We start from the raw sequence: 27,992 nt of genomic DNA on the forward strand, positions 1-27,992 counted from the left end.
GCTAAGTGGAAAGGAAACTGTATGAATGAATTAAGTTCACAGGAATCTCAGTCTCTCAGGACCGGCAGTGAGTCAAAAAGGTCCATTAGAAGATGTACTTCCTGCAGCATTTGAGGAAGGATGGCCTGCCACAGGAGCTGTTTAGGCAGTTCCACACAGCAGTCATCGAACCAGTTCTGGGTTCATCCTGATTTGGTGCTGCCACAAAAGACATGCTGGAAATAGAGCTCGTGCACGTGACGTCACCATTTTCACGGCACCATATTGCCGGTCAGAGCTCGACATTGTAGGAAACATTGAACCGGAGGAGATTATTTATAGTACATGAGACCTGTTGTGTTGTTGGTTGTCACAACAGACGACACAGATAAAAGTCAAAAGACTGGAAAATATAGATAGATTTCAGCAATTAAACATGATGTATGGTGCCCAACCAAATTACACACACGCATGTGTCGCGATCGCTTCATTTCACGTCGGAATTATTCTTCTCAATCTCAAATTACCAATAAGTATTTATAATACTATTTGAGAACAATGCGTATTTTAAAAAAAACTGTCTGTCGCTGAGGTTTACGGAGGTTAAGTGTGGCCACAATCGCTTCCGTGTACGTTCCGTGGAGACAACTCCGTCCTCTTTCTTTTTTTTTCCAATCATCGTTAATTAATGCAAGTTTGTGTAAAATCTGAATTCATTTATTTAAATATTGGTATTTGTAGTGAATACTAGCTGAAAAGATCGATGGATTCCGGCAAACGTTAACGTGTGGTCGAAGAGGCTTCCGCGTTCATGAGCCGTCAACGCGTCACTATGTGGGATTTATTCCTGATTGAGAACAGATCCAGCAACTAAGTATTTGTATGCGTCCAGACTTTTATCCACTTTCAAACTTTTGCGTGTAAATGTCGACCCCTTACTCACCAGATACATGTGTAGATCCAGTTGTCGAAGACAAACGGAAGCGAATTAACAGTCCAATTTCTTATTGGTGAAAACATCGACTTTGGCATTAAATAAGGGTCCTCTATGTCGCGTTTATCTCATTTTTCCATGTACCTTCATTTATTTTCACCTTCTAAATGTCTAACGGTATCGGAGAAGACCCTGGGCATCGTGCTCTAAAACATATTTTCGTGTCGTCTCAAACCGACTAAGGTTAGACCGACAATATGGCGATGTAAACAAAAGTCATGTGATATTATGATGTAGGTGCACGAGCTCTATACATCCACTGGCAAAAAAAAAATGGTGCTGCAGCACATAAGCCTTTGTATTGGTAATCGAAGCACTTATCAGAGTGTGGAGGCCCACCTGCTGGATCGTTGCAGAACTACTGTTACCCCATAATGTTGTAATCAAGCAGAAAAGCTTTTAGTGCTGAATCTTTGTATTGTGTTTTCTGCCAACCAGTGCAGTGCAACGAAGTGCAGTGATGTTATACTGTGTTTCAGGAATGAGGGTTTCTATAATTACAACATTATAGAGGTCGTGGTAAGAATCCCCACTGAAAGCCGAGGTACCAAAGGCACAGTTTGCCCTACTACTGACAAGGTTAAGCCTGTCAAAAATAACTTGGGGAATTACTGCATGTTGTATTAGCCCATGGAAACTAGGATTAGGGTCACTTCATTTTAAGTGATGTAACTATGACTTGGTGCTGAGTTTGAACTTCAGTTGTGAAAGCGCAACAGTGAGATCTCACCACAGAAACCATCACTCGTTATCATAAAGCCTTCAGTAGTGTGAAGGGATTATTTCATTGGTAGTGCCTGAAAGATATACCATTGATAAATTACGCAAAGCCTGCTGAAGGTAAAAGTAGAACGGTTATTTAAACTCTGCATCTTGCACAACTCTGACTTTTATATGGAATAGTTCCTATTGTTCTTCGTTCCTGTTAGTTGGTTTGTTCTTCTTCTCAGTACTCAACATGAATGTCGTACCAGGGCAGTACTGACTGCCGAAGACAAAGTCCTTTTGTGTTGTTATATATTTGGCCATTAACAGTGATTCTGATAGTTTTGTTTAACAGGGAGTGATTTAACAGAAAGCGGCGCGGTGGCTCTGCTGGAAAGCGTTGGCCAGCAAAATAGCGAGAGGAAGACCAAAGAAAAGGTTGATGGATGTTGTGAGGGAGGATATGAGGACAGTGGGTGTTAGAGAGGAGGCTGTACGAGATAGGCTTAGATGGAAAAAGATGACACGCTGTGGCGACCCCTAACGGGACAAGCCGAAAGAAAAAGAAGAAGATATTATTTTATTAAACATTCTTCAGGTAGCACAATACACAAGTGACTTTTGTGACTCATTTTTCTGGTTAAGAGGAAATCTTACAATTCTACCTGCGGCCTTAGTCAGCGCTGCGGTGAGACTGGAGTGACGGCTCCAACTGTCAGCAGAGTAAGAGATTTGCTCTCAACCAGGAAAAAAATATTTGCCTGAACTAAATAATTATAAATACCTACATACCAAGTTATTAGTTATTATCATGTAGTCCTATTTTTCCCCGCATTCACGCCCTTCTGTATATCACATAATTCTTAGCATCATTTTAGAAAACCACGGCCCCTGCTGGTATAAAATATATATATAAGGTTCATTCTGTTGACAGCTGAGGAGCGAAACAAGATCACACGCGGCATTTACGAATGAGAAGAATGAAGTTAACATTGGACATTTGGTTGTATATGACTTATTGTTCTCATATTTCACACTCTTACCGCTCAACCCAAATTGGCAGATGCAATAAAAGGCCGGGGCTCTGAAGTTCACCAAGGAGCCATTATTCCCCATGTTGACATGTTGTTGATGGTGATGATATTGTTGTATTTCCAAGTGATCATTCTATGCTACAGAGATAGAAAATGGATAGGGAGAACCAAAGTTGTTACAGTACAATGATGTAGGTGTCTCTCTCACAATTGTACCAAACTCACAATTAAACTGCAAAAGTTAGTCAACGGTAATCTGAAATACAATACATCAGTGACTAGAGGCACCAAGTAGCCTCCAAGACATCATGAAAAATGAGAAACTAGTAGCACTTCCTTTTGATAATACCCAAGAAGTATCTCTCTGTTTCAAAATGTTGCTGACCCCAACAGCAGATCATTAATAATGTAAACAAACATATTGCTTGGCTCTCAGTGACCAACACAAGGCACGATTGGAATATTCCTCACAAGAAAGAGCATGCGAACATGGAGATGGGATAATGCATCACACAAGAAATGTGCATCATGCACACAAATGTGGGAGCAAGAAAGGGAATGCTAATTTGTTCAGGTGCACATCCACTCATCATGACTCAGAAAATAATACAGTACGCCTCTCACCATGAGAACTTGGACAGTGACATACGACTTACAACATCTGTTATCTAAGGACTGTTTATTTAGCTAGCACGCCGTAAGAAATTCTAACACATTAAAATCGCAACTGTGACACAGTCATAACCACAGTCTTTCCACTGGGCTTTTCATCACTTGCCAAGTACAAGAACTGGTGCGTACAAAAAAAATAGCAGGGAAAATATGTAAATGTGCTTATGTGTGGGTGGAGGAGTCCTGGCTTCTAGTCTGTAAATTGCTGGCGGAAAAATCCCTCGAGAGTTATCACAAGCCCAGCAGATCTCAAGACTGGTCCTCTCTTGCAGAGGCATTTAACAGAGAGGGCAATATTGTTTATTGTCCATTTTAAATTAGAATCTCATTCGAAGTGTCTGATAGAGAGATAATAACTTATGTTTAAGATAATGATGGAAAGGAAATGTTTAATTTTATCTTTTCTTTTTTGCAATTGATTGTTTGTTAACATAACTGAGTATCACATCACTCCCCAAAATGACTCTCATATGAATTTCAGACTTTTTGAACTGAAGTAAAGTATTAAAGTATTAAAGTAAAGTATTAAAGTAAGTATTAAAGGATTAAAGACAGATGACAAAAAATGATGAATAATTTATAATTGATGAGCTTTTTTTCTAGTCATTTGTTTTTCGTTCCTGTGTGGCCCATAATACCTCGTATGTGAATTTCAAAATTACTTGTTTCTGAAATATACCAATGCACAACATGAAAATGTTTATTAAAAAGAAATTCACGAAAGAATCTTTGGTTCTTCTTTCAGATTTCATTCACCACAAAGTTGAATAAAAGACAATTTACTATAATAAACTTAAACATATAGAAAGAATATAGTACATGATGACAGCCCAATAGCTTTCCTATGACATGTGTCCTCTTCCACAATGGCTAATAGAATTCTCTAATGCCATAGAAATGTCAGTCAGGGCAACCTTGGCCATTATTCTCCTCCCAAGTAGCAACAGTCCATCCGAGCGTGACATGGTAACATATTCCCTGTTCTCATTGCTTCTATCCTAAAGAATGAATGAGATGCTCTCGACAATAACCCCTCCTGACACTTTGCTCATCTGAATTTCAAACACAGAGACAAAAGGGGACACGACTTTTCCTGGCTACGGGCAGGTAGAGAAGAGATGGCGAAATACTGGGTCAGTATACGGGTTTTTATAAAAGGCGAGGGTCGTAAAGAGATGCAAAAACAGCTGCATTAGTAATAAAAGTGTGCCAAACACTTGTCCCCTTTCCCTGTTTGTTGTCACGGTTATGGTTGATTAGATGACTAACACTGTGTAAGATCCCACAGGAGTCAGCGGGCTAGTTGATGGATTCACACTTCAGCGGCTTAATAAAAGCGGACTGGAGCGGTGAGACTGCGATGAACACGGCAATCACTTTGATTAGATGCGAATGCTAAAACAAACAAACAAAAAAATACTCCATCAGATGTGAGTTGAATATGAACCTCCGGACAGTTGAAGGGGGGGAGAAAAAGGAAAAAAGATCAACGGGCTTCCATATCCTGTTGTATTTTTCCTTGGAGGAAAAACATGCTGTGTTTTTTTAATGAGGCAGTAATTGAGCACATTTAAATAATAGACGATGACATTTGTGATCATTCTTGGTGTGAGGGTTATTAACATTCTCATTAACCCCAGTTCAGTTAGTATGCTAATGATTCAACTTTTAAAAGAGATCTTCCTGAGTACTAGTCGACTGCAAAGTAATACAAATGGAGAGCATAATGTCCTGATCATAATGAGAGAGAAAATGGAAAGAGGAATCAAAATTAAGGCAAGATAAGAGCCTATTGGCAATGTAATGGAAAGCGAAGTGCAAGGTAGCTCGAACTCTCTCCCTCTCTCTCTGTGCCTTCAGTAGAGTTTATCTTTCGAATTCTTGGTCACATCAAAAATCCCCTCATGGCACACCCACTTAGAGAATTTCATTGTGTACCTTTGCGCATTAAATATTCCAACACAAGTCTGACAGAATTACTAATGGTAATTGCTGATGTTGATAAGTCAACGGGGCAGTCCCACAGGCAGTCCCACGTCTAAGTTAGGGAAGGGTTTGATAAAATTTCATTTATTAAAAGTAAACTTTTCCATTGGTCTCAATCGTGGACGATTGAGACCAATGGGAGGCTTTCCCGGCGGTTCTAATTACGGCCGTGCATGATAATAGCCCAAGGTTACGGACGGCCACTGAGGCAGGCGCTCTCAATCATACCTGAAAAGGCACAAGGCACATGTGAACAGGTGGGTGTTGTGTTGACTCCTTAATATTCTGCAGGGAGTCCATAGCATAACCCACAAAGTAGAATATATGTCAACTGCTACAGGGTTGAAACCATTAACATGAATGTAAATGAGCCGTAATCCAGGCTCATTGACGTGGCAGCTGTGCAAACAACCATCGTAAATCTGTGTACGTAAAGTTAGGACTATAAACCGAAACTTTTCAGCCCCCCCAGCTTTCACCCCTGCAGCTTAAACAGCTTTATTTTTGCTGTGCACATTTTGTTGTGGCACTTGGAGTATTTTTCCTTCTGTGCTCCTCCTGGGCTAAATTCCAACGGTTAGGAATTTTTGTTCCCCCCACCCTACTCTGCTCTTCCTTAAATAATAAGAAACATCATCGGCAGGTCAACAGAAATCACCATCATGATTGCGGTAATTTACAACCATCGCATAACAGCATGAGTAACAGAAAAGGCACCATATATTGACAATATAAATTTTCTATTCACTCAACAATAATAATACACTTTTTGACATTATCGACAGTACCTGTGTGACACTACTTCCACTGTAATGTACAAACACCAAAGGGGGAGGTCAGCACAAAATAGGTAATAAATGTGCTCCTGAAATGCTATTTTACAGTAAATTTGAATGTCCCGAAGTACAACTCAGAATCGAACCAAACTTTTCTAGAGAAAACTACACATTAAGAGCACAGGTGTCAAACTCAGGGGGCCAAATCTGGCCCACCTCCACATTTTATGCAGCCAGCAAAAGCAAATCATATGAATCAACTTCTACGATTGTGGCAAAAATCTGTCCCAGAATTTAAAATTGTCACGTGATAAACAATCTTAAAACATTGCAAGCATCCCTTTTATGTAGAATAACTTAAAAACGTATTGCTCTTGACTCCAGATTTTAAAATTGGTTATCCAGAAATGTGTTGTTTATGGAACAATGTGAGGCAATTAACCAGTTATATGGTTTCTTAGTCATAATGTTCCTCTGAGGGAAATTGTAACTGCCGCGTGACCTGTGACAAAAATGAGTTTGAAACTCGTGCTTGAACCACCAGGAATGACATCGGAAAGAATCTCAACAATAAAATTAACTCCTCGTGTTTCACTTGTGGTGGCTTTGAGAGTGTTAAAAAGGAAAGTGTGAAGAGACAACCAAGAATTAGGCGAGTTGCTGACAGTCAGTGGCCATTGAGATGAATCAAAAAAGTGAAGATTCAGGAGTTGAAGCAAAGGCATCAGAGTTGACGACAGGACTGTACTAAGGTTAGCTGCTCCATCCAGTGGCAGATTGACTTGAGAGCTTCTATGCAAGTCGGTTGTCATGAAAACAATGGTATTGAGTGTTTTTTTTTATTTATTTTTTTTAATCATAGTACACATTTTTTCACTTGTAACACCTTTAATATTGTCACAATGATAACCTAAAACATAGCTTGCAAATTTAATAAGGCTGATTCTCTCATGCAATTAACTGTAGGATTGACTTTCTCAGTCAAACCATTTTTGCATGCCTTGTCGGTCACGCCTTCTGTCTCTGATTGGTTGTTTTTCCTCGGTGTGGGGGGGGGGGTTCCTGCAGATCAAATTAAAGTCACAAGATGGGGCCAGTGGGAGCTAAGTTTTTTTTTTTTCTTCCTTATCCAATTTATTGATTTACTACTGTCAGGTCATATTGACAAGTTTTGTTGTTTTGTTTTTAAATTGAAAACTCCCTCTTAGTAGTTAGTATGTTCTGGTATGACTTATATACACATTTGTTGTATGAATGTCAACTGTGTTCTTTGTATATCGGATTTTACTGTTGTTTTTCTACTGCTACTGGAGAAATTGCAACAAACAGTTTAAAAACAACAAAATGTTATGTTTGACTTGGATTTTTATGTATGGGGTTGAGAAGGGTTTACTGCAGTTGCATGTTTTTTAGGTACCCGGGTTTCCTCCCACATTCCAATATGTGCTGTGTAATTGACTCTCTCAACCAAAATTGGATGAAATTTGCTCCGGCTCACCTCTGATCCTTAACAGAAGAAGCAGAAGAAAAGAGATAGAACAGATGGAAATGCAGCTCAACTGTATGACCTGACAAAATAATCATTATTGACCACGTGGGTGGTACATTCTATGGACTTTGTCAAAGTGCACCAACACACATCACATAAACGCTGATGGTGTTGCATCTACCTATAACGAATTTTAGTGCTCTAGTTGTCTATGGACATGCTTTGAAATGCCACCGAGAATATGGTGCATGGCCAAATATATGCTATTAGCCCATTATATTACAAAAATCAATAAATGCAACCAACAGTGTGTTTGGTCTCCCCCAGCTCTTGTTTATGTTTTATCTTCATAACATTATCTTGTATTTGATTTTTCTTCAGAATATTGATTCTGTCAAATAGCTACTTGTGGATTCCTACAAATAGAAATGCTAATATCAGTATTCACAAAATACGGATCAATTAACACCGCTAGAGGCTGTTTGAGACAGATTTCCTGCTGAAATTGTTTTGTCACGTTGCCTTGAAAGCTCTGAGATCTACATTTTTAATAAGGTTTTTCACTGGTGCATTGAATAAACTTGATATTTAGCAGTCCTGACGGTTAGTTTCGTTTTCAATCCCAGACAGAATGTGATGCTATGCTTCATCCATCCGTCCATTTTCTTAGGCGCATATTCTCACAAGGGTCGCGGTAGCCTATTGCAGCTATCATTGGGCAGGAGGCAGGGTACACCCTCAAATGGTTGCCAGCCAATTGCAGGGCACATAGAGACGAACAAAAGTGGCACTCACAATCACACCTAGGGGCAATTTAGAATCACCAATGGATGCATGTCTTTTGGGATGTGGGAGGAAACCGAAGTGCGCTGAGAAAACCCAACCAGGCAGGGGGAAGAACATTTTTTTATATTAAGAAAAAAATAATCCACCATAAATGTGACCTATAACCTGTACAAGCCAATTTAATTTATTTAATTATTTTTAGAGACCAAATAAAAATTGCAATATTGTGGTTGTACAATTGTGCAGAAGGAATTACACCAACTCCTATGAGCATATTTCACTCTAAATGTGATTTAATGTGGTTAATTCTGAACACTGCCGCATCTTACTTATAAGGTGTGTTATTTTTATTTGTCTTCATTTATGGTGGAAAAAAGCTTTTTTTCAATATAAAAAGGGTTTTGTTTTTCTTTTAATTGAATACAACTGGTCTCATTAATGGTAGATGTTTTAAATTATTTTTTCGCCCCAAATCTCAGTTGTTTTCTTTTTTTTTATATCACAAAACAGCATTTGAACAGGGGTGTATCGACCCTTTATACCCATTGCAACCCATTCATTACACATTTTAGCTTTGGACCAGTTAATAAAGCAATGATATGGACTTTAATCTGCATGCAACCAAAATAATAAAACAAACATAGTTTGGTCATTTAATTCTGAGTGCAGTGCTTACATGGGCAATAAATATAATTACTGCATAAGGGAATTTGTGTGTTTTCTAATGACTTATTGTTTATTTCAATACATTTTTATGCATTTTATTGACGTTTTCTGGACGTTGCCACCAGATCCACGCAGGAAGGAATATGTGCTCAGCCTCTTACTCTCTGCAATGAAATGCAAGTAAAACCAAACTTAAATATGACTAAAGTTTTAAATTCCAAATATTTCTTGTTGTGCTATGTTCCTTGGAGAGAATAATGCAACTTCAACAGCAGATCACTAATGGGGGTTGTTAAATAAAGGAAGAATAAATTGCAACCGGGGAAGAATAATGTTTCTGCCATCTTCCAGCAGGACTGCATAAAAAGGCTACCCAACCAATTTTCCAACATGAAATAATTATCCAGCAAATCGACTTGTATACAGAGTTGATGTGATTAATTGGATTACGGTTTCAGGTTAATTTTTGTCCAAAGAAAAATATCATCTGACTGTACAATTGTTCAGAGGAACCCAATGAACAAAGCTACGTCAGATTAATTCATTCTGTAATCGTTACTTCTGGACACAGTAGCCGTCGTGCTCATTCAAGAGAGATTTATCCCTGTCCTTGTAATGTGCAGTACTATGACATTTAAATTTGTCAAATGATGGCGAATCACCGGGCCAATGCGTGGGCAGTAACGATTCCATCGTCTGGTGCTGTTTGACGAGGGCGACGTTACGTGAAATACGATGACATCGTCATTGCTTATTCATCCTCGAAACGCACGCGCACACCCTGAGAGAAAGAGAGAGAAATGGAGGGAGAGTGAAAATAGCAAAGCAAAACAAAGCAAATGTATTTGTATAGCGCATATTATACACAAGGTAACTCAATGCGCTTTACATGATTAAAAGCATTCAAATACATAAATAAAAACATTAGAAAAAGTGGAGTTAAAACAACTTTTAGTGCAAGAAATATCACTCAAAAGTGGAAATAAAAAGTAAAAAGTTTCCACACGGAGAATGCTGGGAGTGTGTGTGTGTGTGTGTGTGTGTGTGTGTGTGTGTGTGTGTGTGTGTGTGGTGTGTGTGTGTGTGTTTGACTGTGAACTACCACAAGTTGCTACAATTTTGATGTTCTTCTGTTCCCATACATACTCTTTTTATTGGTATGCATTCAATTTTTGGAGTGTTACAAAAATTCCTCAGAAATACTTTACTGATATGCCTAAATCTAAAAGCTTTGTCAAATTTGAGGTATGTTAAATTAAATTTGCCATGGAAAGACAGAAATTGCAACTTCAAACCTGTACTCTAAGATACTTCTGACCATCAATGCACAGTTGGAATAATACACTAGTTCATCAGAAGAGATTGTATGTGTGACAAATCCTTGCAGAATTAGAGTATTTGATGACATTCTCTTATCTCCTTTTAGCAATTACAGTACTAGATTGTAAGAGTTGATTGATTTTTCCACATTCTTCAGGTTGGAATGGTTGCATTCTCAGTGTTCTTGTTTCCCTGTATATGCCACAACACTATGTATACACACAGTACTTCCATGTACACAAAAGCCAAACATTCAGGCCAGAATTTTTGGAGATGGTGCATCGGCAGCAGGATGCAAATGCCGGCGTGTCGTGATTTTCATACAAACTCAAGACTCACTGCGCATGTTTGCAATTTGGCCTCCTCATTAGGATCGCGGGTGAATGGAATCAATCGAAATTGACTTCGGCCCAGTGGGGGTGGGGGTGGCGAGAGAGGCCCTGTGTATATTCACTAGTCAACTTCAAGGCACATAGACATTCAATTTAAAACTTTTAGTAAAGCTAGAAAAAAACTTTTTTTAGGATGTGTGAGTAAGATGAGAAATTAGAGATGAGTCTAACTAGGAACTCCTGAATGTGAAGCAAGTAATGCCTACGATTCTACTGTACTTACATAAATATATCATTCGTGAAATAAGGTGTTTTATATGCCTCCAGTCTGACAGTATAAATCTCCCACTTTGAAATGAAGTCTGAATCCACTCATTAAGGTCTATTCACCTTGGGATTGCTTTAATTACAGTTCAATGTTGACTGCATCACTAATTAGAATAGAAGCATATCCATTCTTTCATTTTCTGCACCGCTTATCTTCACTTAGGTCGGAGGTATGCTGGAGCCTATCCCAGCTAACTGTGGGCGAGAGGCGGGTTACATCCTGAGGTGGTTGCCAGCCACTCACACAGGGCACATAGAAACAATCAATCATTCACACCTACGGGCAATTTAGAGCCTTCAATTAACTTAGCAGGAAATTGGAGAAAACCCACTGTGGCATGGGGAGAAAATGCAAACTCAATACTTGGCGAGGCCGGATTTGAACCCAGGTTGGCAGGACTGTAAGGCAGATGTAGTAACCAGTTTTTCCACCACACCATGGAGAATAAAGGCATATTAAAGATGAAATTACAAAGGAATATAGAAGTAAGTGAAACAGGAATCCACAAATCATATGAAAATGTGAAAGTTATAGGTAAATGATATATGGGGTGATGAAACACTGACAAAGATGCAACAGGGAGAAAATGTGGAGGCACACATGCAGTGAGTGACTTAGCTACCTGTCAGACGTTTCTGCTCAGAGCATAATTATTGACCATGAACAAACTTGTAACAAAGATGTACATCCGCTCCTCCAGGTGGTTCACAAATATATTCGTCCCTCACATCATCAACTTCCCTCTTCTCCTCGTGATTCTTACAGTGTATGTAAATCACATTGAGTTGGTCTCATTCCAAAACGATTACCAACTTCATCAGAGGTTTGTGGACTCTTTATAAGATAAAGTTGCATAGCAATGAGTTAAGAGAGAAAGAAAAACTTCTCACAGCCTGCTGGATCCAGCAAATCAACCAGTAGCATCAGTATTTGAAAATATTGGAGACGACAGGGATACAGGCGGAGGGAACGATTGACTAGCACTCAATCCAGTGTGAAAACTTCTTCATAAAGACTCGATGGTGCTCTCCGGGTTAATTGCAATATATACTGAGGCAGAGGAGAACAACATGCTGAAATCCAACAGCTTGATGATCACAGCACCAAAAAAGGATTCTATTCTACATCTGTTTGCTTGTAGATGTCTCTACACACAATGTAATAGTCAGCAAAGTGATGCCTGTAGCTTAAGATCATCAACAATGAGTAAAAGGTTGAGCAAAAGACGCTCCAACGTTATTTGTTTCAGATTGTATTTATTTTTTTCCTTATTACCATGAAACATGACTTGTGAACGGAACAGTCTGTATTTGAAGTAATGTTTTAACATTAATACCGTAGCATCTATATGGTAAAAGCAAAAACAAGATTCCAGTTACAAAGCAGTCAACAGGAGCTAAGCCCACAAGAGACACACCTGAGCTCCCATGAAAAAAGTAAAATATCAATTTAGTTATAGTAGTAGTAGTCTATCAGTGGGATTTTGCCAATTAAACGTGACGGCTGGTGGTCAACCAAATACAAATGTGTAGCGATCACTTCACTTCAGGTAGGAATTATTCTTTTCAATCTCAAATTCCCAAGAAGTATTTATAATCCCACGTTGACTCATTTCAGAACAATGTGTTTTAAAAAAAATACCACAGAGAGTCGTCTCCTCCGTACACAGAAGCGTGTTCCAGTCACATACAAAGTTGGGTAAACTTCTTCCCGACATACTTTTTTTTTTTTTTTTTTTTAATATGCATTGTTCTCAAATGAGTGTTTAAAAAAACAAAATAAACTGTTGGTCACACAAGAGGTTTACGTAAGTTAACGTGTGGCCGCAACAGCCTTCCATGTACGGGGGCTGAAGCCTATCCCAGCAGTTTTTCTTTTTTTTTTTTTTTTAAAATGCTAACTTTGTGGTTACATAACTTCCTCAAAACCCATTTGACAGAGCAATAATAAGCACAAGTTCAAAGCCAGCAGCAAGCTGGCAGATAACTTCTACGTGCGGCAGGACGGAACCAGATCCTACTTCTTCTCCAAAGGTCCTCAGTTAAATCTTGTCCAAATGCTGAAAGAGCAACTTCATAATGATAATAATCAATTAAAATGTAATCATTTATACTGAGGCCCTGTAGCTCAGTGCTTAGAGCACTGGTTTGATAAACCAGGGGTTGTGGGTTCGTATCCCACTGGGGCCTCCACTCCCTGAAAAGGGTTGCGTCAGGAAGGGCATCCGGCGTAAAAATTGTGCCAAACATATGTGCGTTCATCTGAGATGACACGCTGTGGCGACCCCGAAAGGGACAAGCCGAAAGAAACTTACTTACTTACTAGTAGTAGTCTATCAGTGCCCTGTGATTGGTTGGAGACCACACACTTTCTCTTGCCCAAGGTCAACTAGGATAAGTTCAAGGTCACTTGGGAGCCTCAGACAAATGGAATACAAAATGGATGGATGGAATCGGTTATCTGAATTTTAAAGCACTGGGTAAAAGGGAGCCACACGACTTCTTTATCAAAGCGAAGATGGACAGCTAAAACGGAAACAGTCCCTGGATGACACTGATACAAGGGAGCAGATGCAGAGATGAGGAGCGCTAGAGGGGATAAGATGAGATCAGAAGTTCAGGAGGAGGTGGTTGTGAGAGTAAAGACGGGCAGAACAGTGTACTGAGATTAAGAGCCAGTAGAGTAGAACGTGTGGGAGGATGCGAGTGAGAGAGAACAGTCAAACTGGAAAATGTTAAATGATGCGAATTTGTACTGATCATTTGAGAGTGAAGGTGAGTGAGGCAGGATTGGGTGGGATGCTGTGCACAAGAGGGAGGCGAGAGGAGGGAGGAGAGCGTTAAACAACAGCTCTGTTGGGAGATGACAGCAGCTGTGCAGAGACGCAGGGAGATGCACAGACAGTGAAACAAGCAACATTACTGACACACCAGGACCAGATGAGTTCTTCATTGGTGGACTGAGGTAAAACATTTGGATGCAACTACAACTAAGAGATGAAAGAGACCAATCTCCTTCAGTGGACACAGTAGAGCCTAAAAAAAGTGGTCGAGGCAACAAAGGAAGAAGGGGAAAAGAAGAAAAGGTGGACAAAGAAATCTAAAGGGTCTTTGGTGCCATACGCAAACAGGTAAGAAAAACACGGATTATAAAAAAAAACATAAAAATGACTAAACTCTCTTCACTTAATGTCCTAAAAATTGAAAAAAAAGTGGACATGCATTCATGAGGATGGCAATATGGTCTATGGGCTTTTTTATGCATTTGAGCAAGTAAAAAGCATCTCAACCAACATAAAGAACAGAGACTAAGATGTAGACAGATAAACAAGAGGAATCAAAATGGTAAAAAAAAATGCAGATATGCATTTTTCATAGCTGACTGCAGAGAAACAAATTATACCTGTCTTAACTCTCATAACAGCCATTAGCAGGGGAAATCAATGTTCCCATAAACATCGTTTAGAATGGCACCGCTGTGTGAATAATACATAGCTGGAACAGCTTTGCCTTCACTAACATATTTGCGCATTATGGATTTGGGGATTATTGGAAACAAGAACTAGTCAGATTGTGAAAATGTTCAGGAGAAGGAGAATTAAGTCTTTTTGTAACAGGCAGGGAGATTCATTTCGGGGACATTGGTATGAGGGAGAACTCACCAGAGAATGGGGCAACCTTGATGAGTTAGCGATAGAATTAGTTCATGGAATGGCTTTGTGAATAAACCATGAGCCAACGGCTCCATAAATCAGCAGTTGACACTTGAAACTTGCATACAGCAAAAAGAAACAACCATTTATTCTTATTCATTCCGCGTCACCCGATTTATATGGTAATTAGATGTACTGTACAGGAATAGTCATGGCGCAGGAGGGTGTACAATACGATATAATAATACAAGTACCGACATGTTACAACTACAAGAGAGAACCAAAGTGAAGGTGTTTGTCACATCAAATGATGACATTGGCTAATGCTCCACCACATCACTTTTAATACTTCACTCCAAATCCAATTTGTATCATATTTTGTTGAGACCTCTGCGATTTCTCCAAGGTCTGCCATACAAAAGTGAAAATAAATTAATTTGTCTCATTATGAAAACAAGGAGGCCCTGTAGCTCAGTGGTTAGAGCACTGGTTTGATAAACCAGGGGTTGTGGGTTCGTATCCCACTGGGGCCTCCACTCCCTGAGAAGGGTTGCGTCAGGAAGGGCATCCGGCGTAAAAATTGTGCCAAACATATGTGCGTTCATCTGAGATGACACGCTGTGGCGACCCCGAAAGGGACAAGCCGAAAGAAACTTACTTTATGAAAACAACAACAATAATAAAAAAGACTAACTTTAAGGATGACTGTGCATTGCAGATGGCTCATGCATCTAATTTTTGGCGTGATGTTATTTACGATCAAATGCCATCCATGGTAGTGATATGAGCAAAACAAATGTCTTACTATTTTTATTATTTCATGGGCAAATGTTTCTTAACTGTTTCTGCTTGTATTAATCTGCATTTATGATTTACACCAAATACTATATACAATCCCATTACAAATACAGTATGCATGATGAGTCTTGGAAGGTGAGCATATTTTTGCATTTCTTCTTGCTCAGCTGCTGATCCAAAATGTTTGTCCAGCTGCCTACAACACTGATCATGTGCCTGACCATCACGCTTGGGTGAGACACCCCGGTTCCACATTGTTTGCCTTGGAGTTAGCTGAAATTGATTTCACATTTCTGTCTGTGGTCCCCAGTGTTTGCATGTTCCCCGGACATCACTGGGGGGAATGGAATGACTCCCAGCTCCTCCCAACCATTCAGAAGCTGATGAAAGGATACAACCGCTACCTAAGACCCAATTTCAATGGTAGAACCAATCTTTATCTGTTAGGATTGTCCATAAAGTGCTTGTCAAAGCTTGTTATGTCTCTCTCTGATAGAGGGTCCTGTGGAAATTGGGATGAGCCTCGACATAGCAAGCATCGATGCCATCTCTGAAATCAATATGGTACAATACTCCTACAAGTACTTTTGAGTGGGACGATATATCTTTGCGCGCTGTTTTTGATTTAATACATTTAGGTTTGTCTTTCCAGGACTACACTGCAACTATTTTCCTGCGACAGCGGTGGCGTGATTCCAGACTGGTGTTCCCAGGGAATGAGAGTGTCAGCGTGGATGGGCGCCTGGTTTCACTGCTCTGGATTCCCGACACCTTCATTCCTGACTCAAAGCGATCCTTCCTGCATGACGTGACGGTGGAAAATCGTCTCATACGCATCTTCAGCAACGGAACGGTTCTCTACGCACTTCGGTACATTTCTGCAATACGCTTCACACTCCGACACATTAGCACAAGATGCGAGGTGTTGTACAGCATGTGCCGTAAGTGCAAGTGAGTGCTGCTTAAGTGCTCAGAGACTAATCTGATGTTTGGTCTTGATGATGATGGAGTTGTAGCTGCAGCCACCTCCTAGCTAAGTCAAAGAGTCACTGCCATTAACTCACTTGGTCTACTAGAATTTAGGGGTGCCACCCTGCATTTGTGGCCTTCTTAAAAACAATCCCCCATGTGTTGCAGGGGTTTCCCCATGGTGTCTTAGTCGCAGGCTCTAGAGGGAGACTAAATCTAAGTTGACAGCATTGCTTCAAAGCCGCAAGGGCGCCCGTCAGGGCTCTGAGAATCATTAACAGGGCTACTTACAGCAACTCTGCTGGTATACGTTACGTTACGTATAGAACATTTTATGTGCCATAGTCAGGTTTGCAGTGCAATAAAACGATACAACAGTGGTTTTGTTTATACTCTTACATTTTTAGCGATAGTCACTCCTAAAAGATAACCATATGGCGCAAATTAAGTCCATTTCAAGCAGATATAAAGGTTGGAAGAATTTGTGAAAGCTGAATATTAAAAGCAATACAGATGAAATAGTACAGACTTAAGGCCTCCGTTGTGTTGTTAATTGACAACTCGGGAACCCAAAATACATTTAAAGATAAATTGTTCTGGAGTACAGCAGGGGTCAGTTTTATATTCAGTCAATGTAACAGAGAATTATTTTGAGTACACACCAAGCATTTGTCAAATGGTTCCAATTCAGTCTTGGTTGGGTTTATTTCCGCAACTACAGTACCTTCACATGAGCCTAAACAATAGTAAGCGCTCTGAGCTCTACATATAAATTCAGACATTTTTCTGACAACGAGTAGAGACCTCAACTTATTGAAAAAAACAATGTTGACAAATTGGAAATTGTTGTCTCAACAGCATCACAGCTACCATCGCCTGCAACATGGACCTCACCAAATACCCCATGGACAGACAGGTGTGCACCCTGCAGCTAGAAAGCTGTGAGTAACTAAACTCCAACTCACTCACATCCACCATACTCTCCCACTGTGTAGATGGCCACTATCATCACCATCTTCCTCAATATCATCATCACCATCATTATAGTCATAATTGTAGTAAGTATGACACTGAATACAAACAGTTATATTTAGCTAACGAGAGTACACAAGACTCAGTAAAAACAAATGATGTGCTACTATGTGTGTAATCAGGGGGCTACAACCTGCAGGATGTTGTTTTTTACTGGACCAGAGGGAATGATTCCGTCAAGGGTCTGGACACACTGCGGCTGGCTCAGTATAGTGTGGAGAGCTACTACACATCCGTTTCAGAGGCTGTGTACGAGACCGGTAGGTCTGATGCATACACTTGGAAACTATGATGGATTTTGTGTTTTCTGTATTTGGATGGATGGATGGATGGATTTTTGTGTGTGTGTGTGTGTCTTTGTTCACAGGACAATACCCCAAACTGGTGCTGCATTTTTCACTACGGAGGAACGTGTTGTTCTTTATCTTGGAGACGTATGTTCCCTCCACTCTCTTGGTGGTTCTCTCTTGGGTCTCATTCTGGATCAGCCAGTCCTCTGTACCAGCCAGGACCTGCATTGGTTAGTAACAGATTAAATCCAGTCACATGCAGGGATGGGAATCATTGTTTTTGGGAAGCAGTTACCGGTTATCCGATTCCTACAATATGTTTGTTTACTTGCTTGACGATTCTCCTACGAATGAGAAATGATGTCTCTCTTAAGAAATGTATTTTGACTCAGAATCTACCCAACAAAAGATCTCTTTCTTTTACAGTATATTGTTATTTTGATGTGTGAGGCATTATGTTCGATCGGTTGCTCTACTAATGCAACACCAATTTACACCAAAGCAGAGACAGCAACTCAGCAGTTGCTTTTCTACCACTTCATTCTCTTCAAGCATGACCAATAAACCCAGACTTAATCCAACGGCTACGTCAGTTTAACAGTTGGATTTGGCATGAATCAATGCCTGGAAAGCGGGCCACGGGAACTTTTACAGTTCCGCTGGACATATGTGAGCGGAGTTCAATAAATGGAGAAACATGCAACAGATGCCACACTATGCTCTGCAAAAGTTATTAGACAAGTGTCACACGTGCACATGTAGATAGAATGAGTTCCTGAGTTTTAAAGTGACAACAGTAACACGAAAGGCACTTTACACGAAGAAAGTATTATAAATGAATGAAGAATAATGTAATGCTACTACATTACCTGGAAATATTCATTGGCAGCAGTGCTAGAGGACTATGGATATGCTAATGATAATGAGCTCAATTATGTCATGTGATTTTTATTTTTTAATTTACTCACCAAATGAAAATTTATACAGGACAAGGAAAGGGATTATAAAATCAGCCGATTTGGGGTCCTGTACTACGTTTTAGGTTAGATAGAGTATGATTTTACAAGAAATAAGTCGGCGGTGTTCAGAACTGTGGAAACTACAGAGGAATAAAGATGATGAGCCACACAATGAAGTTATGGGAAAGTGTAGTGGAGGCTAGACTCGGGATAAAAGGAAGTATCAGCTAGCAACAGTATGGTTTCATGCCTAGAAAGAGTACCAAAGATAATTATTTGCCTTGAGGATGCTCGTGCAAAAGTACAGAGATGGTCAAAAGGAGATACATTGTGTTTTCGTAGACCTAGAGAAAGCCTATGAGAGAGTACCAAGAGAGGAACTGTGATGCTGCATGCGCAAGTATGGTTTGGCGGAGAAATACAGTATGTTAGAATAGTACATGAGATGTATGAGGGCAGAAAAACAGCAGTGGGATCTGCCGTAGGTGTGTCAGAAGAATTTAAGGTGGAGGTGGGACTGCATCAGGGTTCCGCACTGAGCCCCTTCCAGTTTGCAATAGTCATGGATAGAGTGACAGATGAGGTTAGACTGGAATCCCCTTGGACTATGATGTCCGCAGATGATATTGTATTCTGCAGTGGAAGCAGGGAGGAGGCTGAGGAACAATTAGAAAGATTGAGGCACGCGTTGAAAAAGAGAGCAATGAAGATTAGCCAAAGTAAAACAGAATATATGTGTCTGAATGAGAGGGGCGGAGGAGGAAGAGTGAAGCTCCAGGAAGAAGAGATAGCGAGGGTGGACGACTTCAAATACTTGGGGTCAACAATACAGAGCACTGGTGAGTGTGGTAAGGAAGTGAATAAATGGGTCCAAGTGGGATGGAACAGTTGGCGGAAGGTGTCTGGTGTTCTATGTGACAGAAGAGTATCCACTAGAATGAAGGGCAAAGTTTATAAAACAGCGGTGAGGCCAGCCATGATGTACGGGTTAGAGACGGTGGCTCTGAAGAAACAACAGGAAGCAGAACTGGAGGTAGCAGAAATGAAGATGGTGAGGTTCTTGCTTGGTGTGAACAGGCTGGATAGGATTAGAAATGAGCTCATTAAAGGGACAGCCAAAGTTGGATGTTTTTGAGACAAGGTTCGAGAGAGCAGACTTATATGGTTTGGAGATGTTCAGAGGTGAGAGAGTGAGTATTTTGGTAGAAAGGTGCTGAGGATGGAGCTACCAGGCAAAAGAGCGAGAGGAAGACCAAAGTAAAGGCTGATGGATGCTGTGAGGGAGGACATGAGGACAGTGGGTGCTAGAGAGGAGGATGCACGAGATAGGCTTAGATGGAAAAAGATGACACGCTGTGGCGACCCCTAACGGGTCAAGCCGAAAGAAAAAGAAGTCCTTAAAAAAATCTAATTTATCTAATTTAATTTATGGTGGGTTAGCTGGAGCCTATATTCCTGAAAACCTAACATGCGTGTTTTTGAGATGTTGGAGGAAGTCTGAGAAAAGCCACACGAGCACAGGGAGAATACTAGAAGGCCAGAGCCGAATTTTTAAATCAGATCCTTGGAATTGTGAGGCACAAACGCTAGTTCACTGAACTCGGTCACTTCAATTGTACAATTATTTGCACATTTGTGTCTAATGTGTTAACAGAGTTGTGTACAAAAAAAACGTTATATCTTGTCAAATGACTTACAAAATGAAAAGTTGAATGCGTGCTCTATAGGATCACACTTTATATGAGACTAAAATGAACTAAAAGAGCATCATTCATTCATATGACAAATAGGTAATTGAATCAGGTGATAGCTGCGGCAGTAATCTGATTAGTAGAAATTTAATAATACCTTGCAGGGCTGCAATTAGCTTGCAAGAAGACCAGAATTTACCACATTTTATGGCTAAGTTGATCCAGTTCCTCCATGACCTAAATGAAGACAAGCACGATAGAAAATGGTTGCATGGTGCTGAGAGGGTAAGGGTTTAGCATCACTTTACCCATTAATTTATTTAAGTCTGACCTAACTGATTGAGATATAGAGAACGCTATTAACATTCAACAAAGTAGCGGAGCTAGCAAAACTTAGCTAGGATTAGCACTGTAAATATGGCGACATTAACCACGGCTGCTTGTTTTTTTTTTTTTTTAGCATCGTAGCATGGCTTACATTTTGTTACACAGTGCAAGTACGACACTACATTTATTCAAGTTTTAGTTTTTGGAGTGTACGATCGATTAGAAATAAAAATGTCACCTGTCGCACTTTTTCCTCTGCATCTTTGGTGGTGTTGCCCTATTGTTACCAAATGAGGGATATACTGCAAACTCTCTTTTGAAATGAAACTGTCATTCGTTCATAGGTGTTACTACAGTCCTGACAATGACTACCCTGATGATGGGTGCTCGCACATCCCTGCCAAACGCCAACTGCTTCATCAAGGCCATAGACGTCTACCTCGGCATTTGCTTCACCTTCATCTTTGGCGCGCTGTTGGAGTATGCCTGCGCTCACTTCTATACCATGCAACACCAGACCCTAGAAGACTTGCACAGGGTGGACCAAACGTTTAAAAAAAAAAAAATGACAATGTTGTGATATTGACAATCTGAGAGCAAACATCTTTCCTTTAGGATTTGGCGAGAGAGTTCAACGAGTCGAGTGGCAATGGCTCCATCCCCATCGTCAGCTCCACTAAACCGAAGAATTCTGTGAAAGTGAGCTCCCCTACTGAGGAGCCCACGCAACAGTCAGCCAACAGCGACATGAAGACGACCACTGAACCCAAGGAAGAAAAGCCAGGTCAAGGCTGCAGCTTGTCATCGCTGAAAGATGCTTCAAAGAGGGCAGCGTCCATCTTCACTGTGGAAAATCCGCATAACATTGATCGTCATGCCCGCACCGTTTTCCCCACGGCATTCCTTTTCATCAATATTCTCTACTGGCTTTATTATCTCTTTCTCTGAAAGCTTCTGGCAAGCTGCCGCTGAGTTCATTTCACCACCCCGCAGCTGCTTTACATTCCCGATGGACATACAAGGGCAGTCGGTTGGATCTGAAGTCACCATACATGCGTTTGGTTGACAAGTGATATGTAAAAAAGACGACAACCTCCCCTCCCCCGTAGCTTTCAACCAGATGTAAAAAGCAGCTGTCTGTACGAGAAACCACATCTACAGTGTATCATACACATGATTCTACCATGCCTGAAATTTGTCAACTGACTAGAAATGCAAAATAGAATGAGTCAACTGGCTCTTAAAAAAAAGTGTTTCAGCTGCATCACACTTTCTGTTCCATGTGATTTGATTTGTTGTTTTTAAAACATTGTTTGTGCAAGACCATATTCCATAATTACCTTCACAGCATGTAACATTACAATAATAAAACAGTGATGCAGGGCAATCTGGTGTGCTATTTTGTTTTGGATAATTGATGTTATTATAATTCCAAAACGAGCAAACGAGGAACACATTCTCATTCTATTACCATAATAATTTTTAAAACTTGTTTCGTACGATGACATTACATGTCATGAACAGGCAAAAATCAGAATAAAGAAAAGAACATTAAGCAAAACAACATTTGCAAAACAATGGAAAATTACATTTATTTAGGTATGTTTTTAAACCGGGGATCAGTCTTGCAATGTTATTCAAGTGGGTCATGGCTTTAATTCGCAGAAATCCATTTAATGACTTGAACGGTCTGCAGGCACACAGGTGTGAGAATCTTAAAGTGCAAACGTTTTACAGGCAAATTACAAAGAAAAGATTATCCTACTTAGACAGGACTGAGTTACACTTCTGCATTGCACCGCTTGAAAAAATTCCTTATCTATTAATGGCAGTGACCATCTGTGCCTTAAAATAAGTCAAATGGACACGAGTGTGTTTAGAATGGTTAGCACAAATAGTAAAACGTGTCTTTTGAAAGATGGGAAAATCAAGATTATCAGGAGCCTTATGGGTATATCTTTTGATAACAGACTTGAAAAATAACACAATGCAAAAAAAACCTAACAAACAAAAAAACAGACAACAGCAGTCATAATAAAGAACATAACAGTACTTAATGCTTTATCTACCTTTGAACATCAAACATCACATTTATAAAACTGTCTTTTCCCATACAAAACCTTAACCCATCTGACATATACACGCATTCACACTGCACTATGACTTACAACGTTCAGATAACTTATCTACTCTGTGCTTACCACCTTCAGTTCTGCATGATTGCATTATAAAATTAAATTGACTGTCTAGATTTCTGATACGTGAAGCTCCTATGGGCGCTGAAGAAGTAAGCCAACATTACAGATGTACCGCCACCTAGTGGCCGTTTTCTTTCATTACAACATCGTTTTTTGTACAAATGTGCTTTCTGAATTCTGTCACAAGTTCTCACGTTCAATTGTTCCATCAGTTTCATCGGTTCCCTTAACTGGAACTACTTCCGTTGACACTGCATTTAAGTTCATTTCTTTGATTCCCATTCCTGCAAAAACAGAAAGGCAACATGAAAATGATACAAAGCAAAAAAAAAAAAAAAGATACAGTTCTTGCACTCGATCTATTTATTGTATTATTTGCTGACTGTGGGGAGGTGAACACACAGGAAATGCATCTTAAGAGTTACCTTAGCCTTCTGCATGACACTTCCTGAAGATGACGCATACACAGAGGGGGGTCTCTTGCGCAGCTCGGAGGCACAGTTTACTGGTAAACTATCACTGTAGATATTGTGGTTTTTCTTTCTGGGGCCCTGTACAAAATGAACAAATTAATCGATTGTATGACGAGTCAAGAGCGGGTCAAGATAACCAATCCTCCATTTAAAATACCTTGACATGTGGGACATTCTCCACAGGTGCTCCCAGCGCTCCGCCCGCCATGCTTTTCTTTATGTTTTCTTTGACATGGGACAGTCGCAACTCCAGGTCCACTCGTGCTGCTTCCTTATCTCGACAAGCCTCTTCCAGTTGGGACACACGCTGGTTCAAGAGGAGACCTCGCTTCTCTGTCCATGCACGCACACATACACTTGAGTTACAATCACACTTATATTTCAAGTTCACATTGCTTAATTATTGCACTTTTATGCATTTTTCTAGCGGAATTGTCCTTATTGGTTATGTGGGTCAGCTGTACTGAACTTTAACACCCTGGACAGGTTGCCAATCAATCGCAGCACAAAGTCTTTTTGCCAATTTTTTTGCATTGTCATCTTTTTTCATACTGTATGTCGTTAAGTCCTTGTATGAATACTTAATGAAGTGTCGAAAAAGTCTGCAGTTAGTTATTACATTTAACATTTAATACAACTGTTTGCTGAGAACTCTGCAGTGTTTGACATTTTCTTCCTATAATGGATTTTTCTTTTATAATGAGGTTGCAACTGTGGTTTGGAACCATCAGAATTTACAGATTGACTCAATATTAAACTCGAGGAAATTAATAAATCAGTGAGGAATGCTAATTTGTTGATGTTTTATTTATCCTGGCACGCAAATTCTGTTCCCACTCACTCTAAAATAATCTGGGCTAATGGAGGTCAGACTGCTGGGTCAGACAGAGCAGACCCATGCAAGATTTTGCAGGATTTCTAGATAAATTCAAGCAAAGCTAAGAAGTTCTAGGGATACAATGACCCCCAAAATAAGAGATGTTCTTTTCTTTTGACCTTTCTTGGATCTGCTTACCAGAAGCTGTTTGCAGCTGTTGCTTCAGCTCTCGCTTCTCCTGTCGGAGGGACGAGAGCGTATTCCGAATCCCATCCCTCTCTCTTTCCAGCCCTTCTTTTTCTTTCAGGTAGCGCTTAGCATCTTCCTCTGCTCGAGTCTTCCCATACCTTCCATACTGGTTAGAATCTGAGGTGAGAGGTACAACAGTGGAGTATTTAGGTACATTTGTTAATGACCCCTCTAACAATACTTGTCCAATTCAACATCAGCAATAAGATGAAAGCTTAACGTGACAGATCCAAACACACGTACTGGTGCAAAAGGAAAGGTCATGAGGCGAGGCAGCGAATCTAAAGTGAGTGTCTAATAAATCTCATGCTATATCCCGAAGCTGTCGGACACTAAGCGTGCTCACTCCTTCTTTGATGTATCACAACGTCAGAGCACAGGCCTGAGAGAGAAACAGGGGACAATGCAAATATCATGTTGCTAAACCCATGACGCTCATCTTTTTGTGGGACAGTAGCCAAGGGACACAATGGCGCACATGAGAGCGGAAAGTGGAGATTCCGGATGGAAAGTGAGACAGGACAAGGATACTTTGAGCCAGATGGAAGCTCACATTTTATTTTATTACTGACAAAGGATTGGTTAGTGTCAACTGGGATTCCTGGGTTCGGATGATTAAGATGTAGCATATGTAAAACATCTTCAACGACAGCAAGAGTAGTCAGACTTTGGGGTAAGTTTCTATGAAAACCTAGTTAGATTTTCTGTTTTAATGTTGACAAAGTGATGTCTGTTCACACAGACCAGCAAAAATCCTTTATTTTGCTTGCCAAGGCTGTATTTGGCAACCCCACAATGTAAAGAAACAGAGACGAGCACCGACTGCTTCTTAACAAGTTTTACCCAAGAGTTCATTTCATTTTAAGAAATGTATGTTATTATGTGCCAGTATCTGTGGAATAATTTGACACTTTTTCTAAAGAACTGTTATCCAAAACACTAAATCTTGAAGAACAAAATCAAAGCAACGGTGATGTAGTCAGATGTTTATACTGCAATGCACGTCACTGCTGCTGCTAAACCCTGCTCCAAGACATCACAGTTTACAGTGATAAATGGAAATTCTAATGATGTTATCAAAAATATCCACAATCATAATTAATTAATAATTATATAATACTGTATTACAGTTTACAGGATCATGAACAGGAAAATCTTTTTTTTTTCTGTTGAAAATGGTGATTTGTAGCGAAGTCCCTTAAATTAGGGAGACAAAAGCTTTTACATTAGCATGCTCAGCACACCAAGTGAATTTATTTAGAAATTTATCCAAAGACACTTACTTGAACCTGTTCGTTTGAGGGAGTGTAATGGCTTGGTTTTGTCAGAATCACTGCTGGAGAAACTGGAGCGCCGCTTCCCTTGATTCCCACATTGCTGCCGGCAGCTCTCCATAGACTGGAATCAACGAACACAAGGAGAGAGTTGCAAACACGAAGTTCAAATACTCAGCTAACGCCGAGAGCTCACGTTTAGATTTATTGGCAACACACAGTGGAGGTGTGTACAAGTGTGGGTGTGGGTGGTCAGCAGTATGTGTTGAAATGCATGTTCGTGGACTGGTGTGAGGGATTTACAGGCTGTTCAACTACCGTGACCTTTTTCCTTCTTGTCACCACTATGAGGGCTGTACTTCCTGACGCCCAAATATGCAAACACACGTGTGTACGTGCGTTAATGTCAATGATAATTTCGCAGGTAAATGTAGGTGCATCTCAAATTAAATCTTTACAGAATTTTTTTTATTTGATTTCAACAGTAAAAGTCATATGACAGTTTCATTCAATACTGTTTTTCAGGAGGTTAATTCCTTTAATTATAAAAATATATATATATTCCTGAGATAGGCTACTGTTAGTTGTGGTAATAATTATGACTCTTAAAAAATAAAACGTAAAAATATTTCACTGTGTGCAGCAATTACTGTAATTTCCGACCTATAAATTGTGACTTTTATCACACGCTTTCAACCCTGCGGCTTATTTGGTGATGCGGCTAATTTGTGCATTTTTTTTGTAACGGCCGCAAGGGGGCACTCGAGCGGAATACGTAAGAGTGAGACAGGTGGAATATATGTGCCGAGGAAGTGACTTTTACCGGTCTGGCCCTATTAGCACTATGCTAGTGTGTTACTGCCGTGTCACAGTGATTTTTACAAGAATGTTTTTTTTTAAGCGGCCCTGTTAGCGCAGCGGCGCTAGCATTAGCGTTAGCACTGCGGCGCAAGCGTTAAACTCTGTGTACCGTCTTTCTTTGTAAATATCTTGTGTTTCAATGTCGGTTTCAGTGTGGGCACTTGCGGCTTTTACACGGCTGTGGCCTATGTATGTACAAAATGGTATTTCCTTTTCAAATGTACTGGGTGAGGCTTATAACCAAGTGCGCTCTGTAGGCCATGAATTACAGTATATATGAATGGAACAACTGACTTTAATTTAAATGTCCATTATATTCAAATTTATTGAGATGTGTGTGTGTGTGTGTACACATACATATTGCATCTATGAAATGTGTACGTGTCTTTATGCATACAAGTCACACCTGCATGTCCTCAATAGGGACCTCGTCATATGTTCTGGAGTCCGTGTTGCCTCCGGACGACGTGGCCCACCTACGTAATTAGCAGAGAGCGGGTAATAAATAACCTCTGCGTTAGGTCAAGGGCTCCCAAATCTTAGCTGCATTCATCTGTAACCTTGAAACTGTCTCACTCACAGGAAGGAATGTCGTGCAGCATTGCGGATATTAGCGATCGTCTCCACGTCTACGCAGTCATAATGCAGAGACTCTGGATCAGCTGTGGAGCCAGTTTCTGCCAAGAGAACTCCCAGCCATCTTCCGAGATCCTCAGAGTTGGCTGCCTGAATACAAGGAGGACAAATTCCATCTGTAGGAGGTCACTTCTTTTAAACTCAAACTAATATGTAGGTTGCTGACAACAAGTCATACAACTGTAAAAGTAACACAACCAAAAGCAGGAATCAAAGAAAAATGTCTCACCTCCAGAGCAGCCACAGTGGTGCTTGCTCGTAAAATTCTGAAGGCAATGGGGTGCTTGGGTCCCAGGCCTGGCACCACCTCACAGCCATGTAGTGGGAGGGAGGGCAAGGAGGTCTGATGGTCTCCTCTGTCATGGTAAAAGTGCAAGAAACCTCTGCACACGCAGCACCAGTGCTCCTGCCACACTTGGTTGACTAGCACTGACAGATAACCTGCACGTACAAAAAAAAAAAAATGACATTAACTGCGAAGTAACTCAAAGACAAACGTGAAAGCTGCTGCTGACCTTGTCGAGGGTCGTTGTAGGGTGTACGAGAAATCTTCTTCTTTGAGAAACTGATGATGCGTGTGATCTTTCGACCTGCAGCAAAGGCTCCGCGCTTCACTTTACCTGCGTTCAATGTCAAAGCATTGGAGATGTATTGGTAAAAATGTTTGAGATTCAAGAACAATACTTTATTGGCCACTTT

At 40.3% G+C, this 27,992-nt stretch overlaps 2 protein-coding genes across 3 annotated transcripts in view; one reads left to right on the forward strand and one right to left on the reverse strand.

The window, feature by feature from the left end:
- Nucleotides 1-15,697: 15,697 nt before the first annotated feature.
- gabrp (gamma-aminobutyric acid type A receptor subunit pi) lies at nucleotides 15,698-21,865 on the forward strand. The gene is made up of 9 exons (XM_061834881.1): nucleotides 15,698-15,750; nucleotides 15,828-15,940; nucleotides 16,014-16,081; nucleotides 16,170-16,387; nucleotides 17,345-17,427; nucleotides 17,641-17,778; nucleotides 17,886-18,038; nucleotides 21,130-21,323; nucleotides 21,401-21,865. Exons 1-9 carry the CDS (start codon nucleotides 15,698-15,700, stop codon nucleotides 21,731-21,733), a joined length of 1,353 nt encoding a protein of 450 aa, XP_061690865.1. The 3' UTR covers nucleotides 21,734-21,865.
- A 1,348-nt stretch (nucleotides 21,866-23,213) lies between these two features.
- Nucleotides 23,214-27,992, reverse strand: part of afap1l1a (actin filament associated protein 1-like 1a) — a 32,315-nt gene continuing 27,536 nt past the window's right edge. For both annotated transcript variants that reach the window (XM_061835534.1, XM_061835535.1), the window contains exons 11-19: nucleotides 27,809-27,913; nucleotides 27,523-27,734; nucleotides 27,238-27,383; nucleotides 27,064-27,133; nucleotides 25,806-25,920; nucleotides 24,472-24,639; nucleotides 23,614-23,789; nucleotides 23,409-23,534; nucleotides 23,214-23,267 (exon numbers count right to left, since the gene is read on the reverse strand). In XM_061835534.1, the coding sequence (XP_061691518.1) occupies nucleotides 23,247-23,267; nucleotides 23,409-23,534; nucleotides 23,614-23,789; nucleotides 24,472-24,639; nucleotides 25,806-25,920; nucleotides 27,064-27,133; nucleotides 27,238-27,383; nucleotides 27,523-27,734; nucleotides 27,809-27,913 (1,139 nt within the window). In that variant the 3' untranslated portion in view covers nucleotides 23,214-23,246. The remainder of the gene's footprint in view (nucleotides 23,268-23,408; nucleotides 23,535-23,613; nucleotides 23,790-24,471; nucleotides 24,640-25,805; nucleotides 25,921-27,063; nucleotides 27,134-27,237; nucleotides 27,384-27,522; nucleotides 27,735-27,808; nucleotides 27,914-27,992) is intronic.

The sequence above is a fragment of the Syngnathoides biaculeatus genome, chromosome 11 (assembly GCF_019802595.1).
Source record: "Syngnathoides biaculeatus isolate LvHL_M chromosome 11, ASM1980259v1, whole genome shotgun sequence".
NCBI classification, from domain to species: domain Eukaryota; kingdom Metazoa; phylum Chordata; class Actinopteri; order Syngnathiformes; family Syngnathidae; genus Syngnathoides; species Syngnathoides biaculeatus.